This window comes from Onychostruthus taczanowskii, unplaced genomic scaffold (assembly GCF_017590055.1).
Source record: "Onychostruthus taczanowskii isolate IOZ18803 unplaced genomic scaffold, ASM1759005v1 scaffold101, whole genome shotgun sequence".
In the NCBI taxonomy this organism is placed as follows: domain Eukaryota; kingdom Metazoa; phylum Chordata; class Aves; order Passeriformes; family Passeridae; genus Onychostruthus; species Onychostruthus taczanowskii.
This window is the reverse complement of record NW_024496638.1, coordinates 2,828,681-2,844,195: the sequence shown is the minus strand read 5'-3', so window position 1 is coordinate 2,844,195 and position 15,515 is coordinate 2,828,681. Positions and strand designations below refer to the sequence as shown.

At 36.9% G+C, this 15,515-nt stretch overlaps 1 protein-coding gene across 1 annotated transcript in view; it reads left to right on the top strand.

Moving 5' to 3' along the window:
* Positions 1 to 15,515, top strand: part of METTL15 (methyltransferase like 15) — a 74,408-nt gene that overhangs the window by 15,998 nt on the left and 42,895 nt on the right. The window contains exon 3 of the mRNA XM_041412862.1: positions 14,235 to 14,371. Coding sequence (XP_041268796.1) covers positions 14,235 to 14,371 — 137 coding nt within the window. The remainder of the gene's footprint in view (positions 1 to 14,234; positions 14,372 to 15,515) is intronic.

The following is a 15,515-nucleotide window of genomic DNA, read 5'->3' as shown; positions in this document are numbered from 1 at the left end:
ATTACTCATGTGATCCTTGTTAGAGAGTTAAAAGTGGTGGCAGTTTCGTATTTGTTCCCATCCCGTTTCTCACACCCCATTAGCACATAGATTTTTTGGGTTTTAGGACTTCAAAATTCACTGGGTTAAGCAGAATTTACTTGGCAGAATCAGTCTGTTCTGAGCTGGAGTACTGAAGATGAAGAAACAAGATTCCTCGACCTGTTAATGGGGTTTTGCATCTCAGTACAAGTGTCTGGAAAATCTGACCAGTACTGGGATTATCATTTGCTATAGGTAGAGGAACTTTTCAGGAGTGTTTACTTACGCTAATTAATAAACCGTGATTTTTAATTGTGTGGGACAATGCTTTCTTCAGAACACCACCAAATTAATGCTGATGATCTACTTACTGGAACACTTAAGTGTTCAAAGGTTGTGTTCTGTGTACATGGACATATTGTGTGTCACAGCCAGTGCTTTTGCCTTGATATGGTCCATGGATTGCTTTTACAAATGTTGCACAAAATTTCTAGTGGGTTGGTTTGTTCTTCCAGGCAGGGAAGGAAAAAATAAATTAAAATCACTAAATGGCATCAGTAGCACCAGTCTCGGAAGTATTTATTAGTCTTTTATCTGCTGCTAGAGAGAATAATTAGAGACTCAAGACTTCATTTTGGCAAAGGTTATGAAAAATTCTGTCTTGCTGACCTGTCTCTGAGTGGGCAAGGATAAGTGCTCAGAACCTCATGGAGCTGGCATTTGGAAAATCCAGAAGATAAATTTTAACGCCTACTAGGGCATGAAACCATTGAGGTACCAACTTTAGAATAGTTTCAAGGACTGTAATAGTTAAAATAATCTAACAAACAGTGCAGTAAGTACACTTGGAAACATAGTCCTGTGTTTTTTATGGTTCTGTAAAGCATTTTCCTGTACAGTTTAGAAATGTCATAATTTTTGCTCAGCAAATCAGGTTGCTGGTTTTCTATTTGAGTAGCATATTAAAATACACACATGCTGAAAGCAAAAGAGTGGAATACAAAGGCCAAGTTATCAAAAACAACGACATGATTTTTAAGCAAACATTAAAAGTTGCATAAAACAGTGATCATTACCATAAGCAGTGTGTACCCATACTGGTTTTTTAGGAGCAGCAATGGTGCTGGGTTTTGCATTAAGGCATTAAACTTTTCCATAGACTGGTTTTTAGGGTGATGACACACCTGTGGTATTTAGAGTAGACATTACTGTTCTTGAGTGGTTCCAGTCATGGAAAGAAGGTGGAAGGCAGCTCAGATGGGTCAGCAGCACCTGGTGTGTGCCCTCATTTGTGTGGTGTTTGTAGAGGCAGAGAGACTGGGTGCATCCCTCTGGATGAGGATGGTGTGTGCTCAAAACAGAAGAGTGCTCCCATCTTAAAGTAAGCTTAATAACATGAGAAATGATGTGAAGTTCAATAGGAAAAAATGTAGCCCACTAAGATAAACTTCTAATCCTGTGTTCTGTTTGAGCTGTTAAAGTCCAACATGGATTAGAGCACACTTGGTGGCTCAGGTTCTGCTTGTTGAAGAGATGATTTAAAACTGTAATTGCTTTTTAATTTTTCTTGTCTTGCACAACTAACTTTTGGATGGAAGTACAGTTACAAAACTCACAGGCCCATCTAGCTGTGCATATTGATTCCAAGACAGCTAAATAAACACATTTAATTGCTTTGTGCTGAAGGAGATGGCTGCTTATCTGTATTGCATGGAATTGGTACTGTTATCTGCATGGTCTTCCCTACTCTGTCAGGTTCATTTGTTTGATCTTGAGTTAGATAACAGGCTTGTTTGAAAAGAGCTCAATTCTGTGTGTGTGCAGATCACAAAGCAAGTTAGTTTTGTTAATGGTAATTCCTTTATTCGCTAATAAAGGATCATGGCATACAAGCATCACCAGAAAAAACAGAGTAAAATAACTTGTTTGCAGGTCATAAATAACAGACAAAGGGGAGCAAGCAAGTTTACTGTATTTATACTCTTTCTTCTTGTGGTAAAAGCTGTCTTATTTTCTGTGTATTTGTAGGGATTTTTAAAGCAGCTTTTTGCAGTAGGGCGTTAAGTGTCATTGGGCCTGTTTGTTAGAACCAGCTGATTAAAATACTGTCTCTATCTAATCTTTGTAATTAGATGCAATTCTTGTTTCAGCCACTGAGAGCTAACAGCTGTGAGCCAAGGCAGCTCCTCCTTGTGCAGCATGCTGCCACAGGCAGTGCTTTGGTGGCAAGAAGAGCCTGTTATCAGAAAGTGAAGTTTGCTATGCTGCCTCTCCCCACCTCTTGGTTCATGATAGCATCTCTGCTGCCACGTGGAAATGCAGACAATTAATTCAACAGCTTCAGCCTAAAGTGTGATTCATGTTCTTCATCCACTTGTTTATTCTTTTTCTAACTCGCAGCTGAACGTCTTGTTTTTTAAAAAAACTAAACCTCCACTCAAAAAATGTGTGTGATTTGGTCGTGCCATTGCATTCTGTGATTTCCACCATGGCATTCTGTGTTTAAGTACACAGCTGGTGGAACTGAGGATGTTTTTGCCTTAAAATGGAAGTAAAGGGACCCTTGTTCAGATGGCAGATTGTGCATGCCTGTTCTGCCTTACATCAACACTTAAAAGATATTTTATTACTATAATTGCATCCTGCTAAGACTTCCTTATGCCAGTGTTGAACCACATGGGCAGTTTCCACAAGAGGCTGGGAATTTGAATTTATGCTCTGAAGGGCCAAGTAATCAATAGATTGCTTCTCTAATCAACAGATTAGGTAAAAACTGCATAGTTCTACAAGGTTTTTATGCTCAGTATTTTTGTCAGGGGTGAATGACAGTTTTTGTTTTGATTGCTGTATTAATGTAATAAAGGGTATAAAAGTACATTACAAGTCACGCTGTTCTCACTAGGAGTTTGAACTCGTGTTTGTGGTAGGAAATTAATCTGGTTTTAATTGCCTGTGAGCCTGAAGTATGTTCCTTTTTGTAAAGCTGATCTCACATAAATATAAATCAGTAACTGCCTGTTCTTTAATTATGTATTAGTGTATAGTATCTGCATGCTGGATGAGAATATGAGCATCTCTAGTTACAGTGTATTGGAGGTCATTAAATCTTCCCTGCTGGATGAAGTTTAGTGGCACTGCATTTCTAAATACTGAAAAATGAGCTGTGCTGCCACTTGTTTTAGTGTGACTGTGTTCAGCTACAGTTAGAGAGTTAGTTTATTAGTGAGGTTATATGGTGTTTTTTACAATATAGTAAACAATTGCTGTGAAATATACTACAAAATTGCCAAAAAAAAATTAAAGTCATTGTAAATTTTTTTGAGATTTTAATGTAAAATAAACTAAAGCCTTTGAAAATATTTTTGGTATTTCATAAATATATGGCTGAATTCTACCATGGTGCAAAAATATTCTATGAGTTTTTTGAACAGCGGACTAATGCAGCCTGCATTCTTGGAAGCAGTGTCTCTTCTTCCCTTGCCATTTGATATTTGATCTTGCCAAGGAAAAATATCCTTGTCTTTTCTGAATTCATACTATGACAAAGATGTAATTCCATGATGACTTTCTCATTGGAAGGGACTTCTGTTGCATACTTCAAAGAAAACGTGATGTACTTCACCTTGTTTGGGACTAATGTTTCCAAAAAGATGACGAGTCCCATTTCTGCAGGTCTAATGAAAACTGTCACCTTTGGATGGTGAAATTCAGAAGCCTTTTTTTAACATGTTCATGCACAAGCTACACAGAACGAAAATAAGAGAGAATTTGCTGAGTTAGTTTCTGGAAAAACAGTTAATAAATGTATTGCATGAATGATGTTAAAACCAAACTGGAGATTATTCCCAAATGACTGCCTTTTGACTTTCTCTTGGAGAAGAATAATGTATTTGAAATTTATTTGAAAATCTGTTGAGGTTTTGTGTTAAGTGGTTTTTTTGGGTTTTTTTTAATAGCCATTACTTGATCAGTAGGGAATGTTAAGTGAAATAATATTAATAAAAGAAAACTGTTTAAAATGTTTGGATGAGTAGATTTTTTGATGTTGAGTGCAAATTACTCTTAACAGGAACTTTCACAGTATAATTGAATTGGTAACTTTGTACAGCTTGGATTTCCACTTTAGCCTAAGATGAACAGTAAAAATACATAATTTTTCAAGGAGATTGTATTCTTCTGGAGAGGCCCATGGGTGTTGCTTGAGCTTTTTGTGTGTTTGTGATTTTCTTTTTTTAATTGGTTTGGGTTTTATTTTATTCCTCTGTTACATTCAAAATGAATTGAGCATTGTTAGAAGAACTAATAATAATGATTAAAATAATAATAAAATTTGGTTTTATAATAATTATTTAGAATAAAGGTAATTTTTAGCTATTGGCAGGAGAATATTTGTGAGGTTTCTACACACACAGGGTTTCAAGCATGCTGGTCTGCTCAGAGCTGTAAGCTGAGTCCAGCCATGAACTTCAGTTGACAGAAAAAAGACTCCATGTGTCTTTCAGAGGAAAAGTGATCCCACTGCCATTAGCCTCGTTCCAATGGATTGTTTGTTCCCATAATAAGATGTCCCAAAGCCAACACCGAGCTGCTGGATTGCTCTGTGTAACTGAGCTGCTCTAAATGACTTTGCACTGGCACTGCAATTAATAGCTTTGGGGTTTTTTGGTTTGTAAGTGTTCATTTACCTAAGTTTTTAAAGAATTGTTTTTTATTTTATTTTTATTCATACATAAATATGTTGACAGTGACCTAACGGGAATGGTTCAAAGTTCCTTTTGTGCCACGTTGTTATTTGTTGCACACAATGACCATCAGAGTGTGTGCAGAAATAATTGTGACAACTTAAAATGAAAAATGATGCCTGAAATAGATTCTATGTAAGGAGACTTGGAATGGTTTCCTTTTTATGTCTGACAAAATTATACCTTAAAAGTGCCTTTAAAATTACGGCACAATAAAAATTTAGCTTTCTGTTGGTTATTACAATTTTCTGGACTTGTTCAGAACATGTATTAAGAAAAGACAGTCCTAATTTTTTTTCTTTTCTGGTATATTTGGCCATGATCTGTCCAAACTGCTCCAGGACATGTGGCTTCAAAAGTGATGAGCTGCAGAACCAAGATGTTCTGCATATAGCTCACATAATAATTTTAGACTCGCATCTTTTGCTGTGCTTTGCAAAAACTGATAGTGAGATTTCTTAGAAAAAGCTCACAGTCCATGGAGGAAAGAACATGAAATGATGACTCTGATTTAGTGGGAAATAATGGACAGAATTATATGTAGAGCACAGGTAGTGCTGTAAGAAATGCAAAATGTACGTGGTAGTACATGGTGTTTAGGAGAAAACATTTTCTTTCATGTAAGTCTTGCCTCTTCAGTTGCTGTTTTCAGCGTATCTAAACAGTACTTTTAACAAGCTTGCCATGTCAGAGAGCTCCTGGGGATTATCAATGCTGACATAAGTTGATTCAGAGCCAACAGTTTGTGGAAGCTTGATTGTAGGCTTGGGTTGTGCGTGCCTTGGAGGTGACATGGAGAAAGAGGGTAGGAGAAATGTAGTGTTTATTTTGTTGGTGAACAACTTCAGCAGCAAATGAGGTTTAAATCAGCTATTAGGGTGAAAATACAGAAACCTGACACTTTTGCCTTCTTTTAAAGTACTTTGCTATGGAACAGGCTTTTTTCCTTTCATTCATTTTTTTGTGAAAACATCTGCATTAGAGCCTTACATCCTCTGAGAATATACTTTCTGTTAATTAAGAAACATTTTCTGTGGCAGGTATGTGGTTTTGGTCATGTGAGAATGCTTTCAATCACGTTGGTCCCAGCTTGGCTGGCTCACGTGTGTGGAGAATCACAGTGTGGAAGGGCAGTGTCCACAGAGGAGTCCTGCAAGAATCCAATTCATTTGAGTAAAGCAAGAGAGTCCACTAGGCCATAACCCTGAGGGGTCTCTCTCAAGCTTTTGGGGGATGCAGCCTCTTTTCATCCTGAGCTGCTGGCTGCCTGCTGCCCTCCCCTTTCCCTGCTGCCTGAGGGGCTGGGCAGGTGCAGCCTTCCCAAACCCCCCACCTGACATTGCCCCTTGAGCACCTGGCCTTCCCCCCATCCGCATCCTGCATTGCACTGGCACCAAAACGAGCCTTCAGCCCAGCCTGGGCAGGGAAGTTAATGTTGGTGGCACTCAGTTGCTCGCGTTCAGTCGTTCAGTTCATCATATTCATGTTAAACCCATGAGCTTTTCCCCCAAAGCTCAGAAGTTCAGTGTGCTGGCCCCTGCAGCCAAGCTGCTTGGCTTGGTGGCCATAAAGCCCCCCCCCCAGCTACTCTTCCAGGGCCCCCCTGGTCCTTTCAGATGGAGGCACTGGGGAGGATGCTAACCTCCATTGTGGCAACCTCACCTTGCCACGTTAAGGCTGAAATAAGTTTTAGAGCTCTGTAGTGCTTGGCTGTCCAGCTCCTGCAGCCTGAATTAATTTTCATTGTGCAGCATATGATGCACGTGTGCGCAGTTTAATGCTGGTGAAAAGCATTCACTTGGGTTTTTGGAGGTTGTGGATTAATTTGGGCAGAATGGTTTTGTCTGCTTTTTCTTTGTTGATATAGAAATATAGAATATATGTTGGAGGGTTTTTTTCCAATCCTGTAAAAAGTGGAAAGAATGCCATTTTCAAAACAAATATGTTCTGCAAGTTTCTTGAAAATATACAAATTTCATAATTGTATCATTACATGGTACTTAAAGTTATTGAACAGGATGATTTTAGTGTTTGTTGATAGGCATGTACTGAACAGAACTCTCTCTCTCTATATGTATATCATCTCCTTGTGCGTTACAAATACTAAAAAAGAAAATAATAATATTTTTCTGCTCCTAGAATTGTCACGTAGGATGTTGCTGCGTGCTGCAACATGGAAGGTTTTTTCTGAAAAAAATTTTTGGTTCTCTGTCCACTTGGACAATTATCTTAAAATTAAAGCACTTGAATATCCCCATAGATTGCTGCTTTTTAAGGTGCATCAGAGTCAATTGAAAGCACTTTGATGTAGTGAAGAAGTGGAATTAAAGAGAAACCTTAGCAATAAACAAATCCTTGTGCCTTGTGGTTGTATCCCAAAGAATGCCAGAATAGCTGTTAGAAAGGCCTGAATGAAATGCTGGTAACTCAATTTGGGTAAATATTAGGAATTTCTAAGTAACAGAACTTTTGTTCCTGTCTGCTGCCGTATGGACCTGATGTGTTTTAGGGTGAAAAATCTTTGCTCATCCACTGAAGCTGAAATTGCTCTTGAAATTGGGAGAAAATAGGTTGAAGTTTGGATGTGTTTTTCCTTATTCTTAGAAGGAAAAGATTATAGATTTCATCTGTCCTTCTGATTAATTTTCCCTCTGTGTTTATCGAAACTATAGGTTCAGTGAGGTTGGTCTTGACCAAGGCCAGCACTAAACATTAATTCTCAATTTTGAACTTTGCAGAAGGAAAATAAAATCCTGTGAGACTGAGAAGAGATTGCTTTTTCTCACAGTGGACTTTAATATGTGCCCAAACAATAGTCTGTGTACTTTATTCAAGAAACACTGACAACAGTAACTATTTTTAAGAAGTCTCTATTCATACCTTTGCAGTGATTAGTTGTGAAAGATGTGGTAATAAAAGGATAAAGCAAATCAACTCTTTCTTGGAAAAAAACAAAATCACTGCTAGAAAAAGTTCCTATAGAATTTGTTGTCACTGCTCCCCACTTCAATTCAGCTTGTTCTGCCTAGTGTATATTAAATAGTTGAGTGTCTTAAAATAGTAAGCTGTAGAAAACCCAAGGTGTTTGAGCAAGAGGTCAGATGTCTTTTATTGCACTTAGAGTTGATATTTGGAAAATAAAGCAGAGTGGAAAATAAGTTGTGTTGTGACAATGAGCAATTTCTGTTGTGAATAACAAGGAAATTCAGACAGCGAGTTTAGAGAACATGACTCACCATAGGAACACCAGAAGAATGAAGTAGCAAAAAGTATCTTGCAATGTGTTGATTATTTTGTTTATATTGCTTTTCTGCTCTCAGGATTTTTTTTTTTTCCCCACAAAGAGATGGAATGGATACAAATAAAATAAGAATAAATACTTTGATACAGCCCAACAGTGGCTGGCAATGCAGTAATAAATATTTATTGTTAGCGTTAACAAACATCCTAGTATTTTGACCTTTTTGCATTTTCAAGCAATCACTAGCTCTCATTTCAAGTATGAAAAATCTATTATTGTGAAAAATGTTGGCTCATCATCCCACGGAGAAAGATGAGTAAAAACAGAGAGGAGCACTGATCTAGCTTTGATTGGCTCAGAATACACAAGTTGATGGTGGCTTTAATATTGCAGAAATACTACAGAACCTTCTCTCACCTTTACAAAAAGGAATGTAACCATTCCTTTTTGCGTGCTTACCTTTGTTAGACTCTTCAGTATAATAATAACAATTCTCCAAGAAAAAAAGGTTGTTACTTTGACTTTTGCGTGAATGTCAATTGCATGAGTCTCCATTTTATTTTTCTTTCTGCTGGCAGCAGTTTCCAGGTGTTTCCTTTTCTTCTAGGGAGCTGAAAAGTTAGCAAGCATAGCTTGGATGCTGGCTAGCTGTTCTTCAGTTTTTCCTTTGTAGTATGTTTTAAATAAATCAGTGTTCTGGTTGTGGGGTTTTTTTTTCCAGTCCTGTAAAAAGTGGAAAGAGTGCCATTTTCAAAACAACTATGTTCTGCAAATTTCTTGAAAATATACTCATTTCATCATTGCTAAAACTGAAACTATGCTTATTTCATCACTGATACAAGTGAAACTACATTAATTTCATCATTGATACAACTGAAAATATGCTAATTCCATCATTGATACAACTGAAACTGTGCTAATTTCATAATTGCTAACACTGAAAATATACTCATTTCATAATTGCTAACACTGAAAATACATTAATTTCATAATTGTGGATCTTTATAACTCTTGGAAGATGAAACATGAATGGTGAGATGCTGGGGCTGTGTTCTCAGCTGTTGCAGCAGGGTTTGTGGCTGTATTTCCTTTCTCCCACAGCAAAGTTCAGTGATTCTGGTTTATCACTTGTGAAGCCGGCTTTTGGGTGGAAGTCCTCCATCACTGTTAAATGTTATATATGTTGTATATGCTGTTGGTGTGGTCCTGGCTAAGGGTGTGATTCTTGCAAGCTAATTTTTTCTTCTGCTCATATTTTCAACTTGGCATTCATGTTGTTTGATGGTTCTTATGAGCATTTAATCTGGGAGGAGTTCTGCAAAATGTTCTACCCACTATACTTGAATGGCTGCCATTTCATGAAACGTTTCTTTTAGGCAAGAAGGGTTCAAATGCCACCATCAGGACAAATGCCACCATCAGTTTCAGAGGGGAGTTATTGTGGGGTGGCGTATTAAACCATTGGAGGAAGTGCAAAACAGGACTGGAGTAAGGAACAGCATTTTCTGGGAACGTTGTTTTCAGGCTGATTGTTATTTATTTTATTTTTAATCATAGAACTTGGAGGTAAGATGTCATTACACTTGCTGAAGGCACCCAAAATGGTCACTGTCAATATGGATTTTTAATTTTTATTTAGTAGAAAAAGTGGATAAACAGGACTGGGGATTGAATAATTTAAATAGAATTAAATAATATAATAAAATAATTAATAGAATTAATAAAATTAAATAAATCAATAGAATTAAATTATTATGCAGTGCAAGGTCACATTTTGGGGAATGACAGCCTTTCTGTTTTAAGAAGAAATTAGTTGTATGTATTGGAAGGAGCCATGGACAATGCCTTATTTGTGCTTGTTTATCACAATGTATTAATGATCTTCTGGTGTCCTGTAAGTGTGAGCAGGGTGAGAGTTGGTCTGGACAAAAAGGTGAATGGCAGGAGTTTGTCCCGTGGAATGGGGAGGGGAGAGGCTGCTCATGAGGCACTGATGCACAGGACAGGAGGTGGTTTGGCATGTCCTGTATCCTAACTCAGCATGTCTTAGGGGTTTTGTAAATTTGCCAAAGTCTTTTGGAGATGTTGTCCAGTATTTCAAAGTCCTCTTTCAGACAATGTCAGGAATGCAAAAGGAAGAAAAACCATTTTTTGAAAGAGCATCTGATGGACTGCTTGAAGTAGTTAAGGGAAAATGAAGTTGTACATCTAAAGGATTAAATTACTTTAAAAAGAATATGAAGTCCTCGCCTTTAAAAAAAGAAAGAAAGAGGAGAGTGAAAAATACTGGAATTGTGAGCTTTTAAAAACAAGCATGATGATGTTTCAATTTGTGTCACGCTTGAGTCTCAATTTTGTGTAAGTTCTGCAGTCTCATTTTGTTACACAGCAAAGGAAAAATAATCACAAAGGCTGTTAAGTGTTGTGTAGTCAACTTTATTACATGTGGAACGTAATCATTAGAGGAATTCCAGATCAGCCATAGAAAAATGAAATGCTTACAAGGTATTTATCATGAGAGCTTTTCAGTACAGAGTCTTGTATACCAAAATGGTGAACTCCAGCTCTTTGTGTCTCTCTAACTGTAGTAATGAAAGCTGTAAAATGACAGCTGTGAAATTTTAGTTTGCTGCTCTCTCTGTGTCATGGAAGAGCCAAATGCTTTCTAAAACCTACAGTCACAAACTGATTATGAAATTCCCAGGGGGACTCTGATGGGACTATCATAACTTAACAATGGAATGGTGAGTCACTGCAGGAGAAATTCATGTAATAATCTTTTCCAGTATTTATAGGAGCAGGAGGATAAAATGTCATTTAATTTCATTTGATTAAAAACTAGTAGGCGAGAGAGAGCGAGAAAAAAAATGATGCCTCTTTTATTTCAGGCGTGAAAGATGGAAGGAGTATGTAAGAAGCATATTATGAAGCAGGATATTACAGTGATTAATTTCTAATGTAATCAATGCTCCAAAATGGTCATGTTAATGTCATAATTATTCTATTTGATAACTTAAGGTGTAGTTATTTTTTTCAGGTTCTAGATGCAGAGTGTAGCCTTCGAGTGGAACAGCTGGATTGTGAGGAGATGGATGTGGATTGAATTTGGTGCTTTCAGGTTAAACACCACGTTTCAGAGAGGGGAATTCAGTGAATTGTGTTCATTGGCAGCAGGGGCTTGCATGGGTTCTTCACTGAAGCTTTCCAGTGCTGTCACAGTGCTGGGAGTTTGTTACTGTGTCATGGCACAGCCACCCCATCCTCGCTCTTCTCTGCCTTGCATTGCCAATGTTTATTTTGGCTTTATTTCCAACATCTTCCGTGTGGTTCCTTAATAAGCAGCCTGTATAAAGGGCTTGTCAAACTGAAAGTGTATCAAATTTAAAATGAGTGAAAGCAGAAGCAGCTATCTGTGAGGAAAGGTGAGACTGTTAAACAAAATACAAGTGTTCTTGAATGAGCTAGAACATCTTCAAAAATTCATCTGGAAGTAAAAATCTCAGTGTTACATATTGCTTCAAAAAGCAAAATTGTCTGGAGGTCTGGCCAAAAAGGTCCCTAATTTATTTATTTCATGTTCTGCTGTTCAAACAGATGGAACAAGGGAAGAAGTGGTGATGAAAGAAGGAGCCAGTGTGTTCAGTACTTTGCAGAGATGACCAAAGAAGAGTCAGATGCTTAGAAGACAAACAGCTGTGCAAGAAATTAATGAGTAGTTAAATGTAGTAGTGGGGAAAGACTATTTTCTGGAGAGGCGCACTGCTAGGGAGTTTAAGTGGAATAAGATTATTATTTCAAAGTATTTTATTTTAAAGGTAGAAGTAGCTCTTCTGACACTTCTATCCCTTCCATGACTCTTCCTGCCAACGCTGTAGGTCTGCTTTAGAAAAGAAAATACTGATTTTTTCCAAAAGTTTTCATCCTAGTTTTCTAGCTATGATAAAGAACAAGAGCATTTGTTTGTTGTTTTAAACAAAAGCAACCAAACCCAACCATGAAGATGTGACTCATGCTGATTAAAGTTTTTTTTCCAAGAAGAATTATGATGTAGTTTAGGTTGGTTTTGATTGTAATGTGTTGCTGCAGAATAAGTGCAATCCTAAGTGACACTTGGGACTCCTGTGATTAAGTTTTTGGAGTGCATTTCTGAGTGGGTTAATCTTATGCAAAAAAATAAAAAGGTAATTTTAATTTTCTGTTGCTCCTCCACATATTTCTAAAGGGATGTTCTAAATGGATTTCCCTACAGAACTAGAATATAAAAGCTAGAGGTCTGTTTATTGCTTATGTACATTAGTTCTGGTAAGGATTAAATGGAAATAACTTGAATGGAAATCAAAGCATAACAGATATACCCTGGAAAATTCAAAAGTAATTTAGGAGGATTTGTATGTTTTCTGGAACTCATGTTCACTCTTGTTGTTTTCTAAGCCAAATGCAGAGGGGAAAATTACATTTTTATATTAATAATTTTCATTGAAGGAAGATAATTAAAAAGTAGCTAATTAGTTTAATGTCCCACTCAATAGCCAGGGTTGGATTTTTATGCGTGTAGTATAAGTAACAGTACAATGCAAAGAAAACACAGAGTGATTGGAATCTTTAATAAGAAAGCTTCTGTGAATCTTACAGGTATGTGACAACTTCCAGAAACGTGCTTGGAGTTTTTAGCATATGCAAGTATATTGAAAATCTGGCTAAATTCTTATGTTCACCTGTGTTGAAGAAACAACCACATTTTTCAGCGGTTTGAGTTTTGTGTTTATAAACTGGTTGCAAGGAGTATGCTTTTGGTTTTGTTATGGCAGGAGATAAATCAGAATGCTTCAATAGATGGTGTAGAATGGATGGTATGTCCTCTGTAACATGGTTTTGTCTTATAGTTACTGCTCACAAAAAAATTCTGGTCAGTGCTTTTTCTTCATATGAGTGATGCAATGTAGTGTTGGGTGATCACCCAGCTAAATTTTGTTTTCTTCATTAACTTTGTAAAATATTGTAGGAAACTTCTGCTTCTAGAGCATAAGCTTAGGAAATGTCATAGTATAGCATGAAGAGATTGTGTTAAATAATGCAGCCTAAAGATCTTAAAAGATCATAATTTGTCCTTACTTTCAGCCACAATAGAGTTATATTATTAGTCTTATAAGTATGTTATTTATTTTTGGGGGGGAATTTCTTATATAAGACTTTATGTTTTAAAACGTAAAGACATATAAGTCTTTATGTTTTAATACATTTAAAAAATGTTTCCGGAAAAATGTTTGGGTCTTCATTGCCTTTGAATTTCTGTTCTTGTCCAAAGGAGTTTGTGGTTGAATCTTAGCTCTTTCAAGAGTTAGATGGGAAAATTTCACTTAAAATGTGCTTTTAGCCTTGGGCTGTATAATTTGTGAGAATAAGTTTAGTTCATATTTATTTATATTTAATATGATTATAGCTGATAAATAGTCTTCAAAACCTGTTTCACATAATAAAATAATCTGAGAAGCGGGAAAAAACATACAGATATTAATATTGAAGTATATGGAGAATTTGTTTTTCAAGTTTAGCTAGAGTTTGCCTCAGTCAAGAGAGGTCAGTTCAGTCAGGTGAAAGAAAAGACTTATGGCAATATCAAGGTGCAGAGAGAGTCAGTCACATTTGTACTTTTGTTTAGGTATATTGTCACAAAAACAATAAAAATCCTTTTTTTTTCTATGCTGCATGTGTTCCCTAGACCGTAGGATTACAGACAGTTACTGAATTGGAAATTTGAAAAGAAAATACTTCCTAAATGGAGTTGCCGTCATGAAACCTCTGCGTTGCTGAGGGAAGAGCCAGTTGTTTGTCCCCAGAAATAGTTCCTGCCTTGTCATCAGTCAGGTACCAGCCAGAGGAGGAAGGGGCACGGGGCAGCCTCTGGAAACACTGCTGCTCCTTTATAGGCAAAAGAAGGCTTAACACAGCATTGAGTTCCACTAATGGGTTTTTTTTTTTGATTTTGGAGATGTTGGGTTTGGTGTTTTATTTGTTTGTTTGTGGATGTTTAGTTTTCTTTTTTGTGTTTTGTTTTGGTGAAAGATAATTCTGACATAATTGCAATTCTGTACAAAATACAAAAAACATTTCCAAAAAGGCAATGGTATATTTTCCCCTAGTACATGAGAGGGATTTTCAAACTAGGTTGTAAAGCAGCCATCAGTTTGTCAGTGCTCTGAGGTGAAGGTATTTGTGTTTTCACTCCCCAGCGTTTCCTGGACATGACATTTGGAGCAGGAGGTCACACAGCAGCTCTCCTAGAGAGAGCCAGAGACATCACTGTGTATGCCCTGGACAGGGATCCCACGGCTCACAGCATGGCTCAGCAGCTTGCAGAAACCTACCCGTGAGTTGGCTCCTCCTCTCTTATAAATATGGTTGGGATGAGGTTGGTACTTGGGTATTTTATGAGTAATTTAACATATTTTTATAGTTTTAATGGCTTGTTGTGGAATAGTGTTCTGCGATGTGTGTACCCTGTTGAACAGGAGATGGAATTAAATTTGAGTCTTGGCATGTGTAAGCTAAATGTGTGTTTTGTAGTTTTAATTTTAAGCAGGCATCGAGTAACTAATTTTATCTTTAAAAAGGGATTTTAAAAAGATTTGTGTGTTCTGCTTGCCTTGAGATGCTTCTGATTGCAAAGTAGTACAAAAACGTGTCTTTGTGGTACATATTTCACAAAAATGATAGAATATGTTTTAAAATAATTAGGTCATTTAGGTATGGATTATGAATATTTTAATTTTAAAAACCCCTAAATAATTGTAGTTCAGTATTGGGTTTGCTAAGTATTTTGCCACTGGCTTCAGAAACTACTGAACAATTTAATAAGCTACAATTTCTGTGTATAGCTTATGCTTCAATTTTCTTTTTAAATAAGAGTGCTGAATTTGCTAAATGAACAATGGCTAAGTGCAAATTTTCACATCTTTTTTAGTTATGCATAGTTCTCGTTCCTGTATTTAATTCAGGAGAGAACCCAGTCAGAACATCAGTGCATTGGTGCAAAAGTGTGCAATCTATGGAGTTGGATGTGAGCTTTTCAGAAAGTGATGTTTTCTGTTCTGACCAAGAATAAAAATACATAGATACAAAATTAAATAATGTGAAGTAGTCAAGACTTGAGAAATTCAGGTGAGGTAGTAAGGAGAGAATACTCACTGTCAGGTTGAAAACATTATTTCAAAAAGAGCTTTAACATGAAGAAAAGCAAATATTTCCAGTGAGAAGAAATCTGGAAGAGGCAGATGAAAAACCACCTGCTTCTTGAGTCATGTTGCCCCACATAAATAGAAGTTCTAGGGCAGCAGTCATGTTTAAGCAATGCAGAAGGTGTTCCTCAGCTTTTCTAAGATAAAGGGCTAAACTGTGCATTCCTTTTAAGTGTGTTTGACAGAGACCCAGTGGGAGAAATGTAAGCATGAGCCAGGACAGCATTGATTATTTTCCAGCCATCCTGCTCTATAAGACCACTTACATTTCTATTT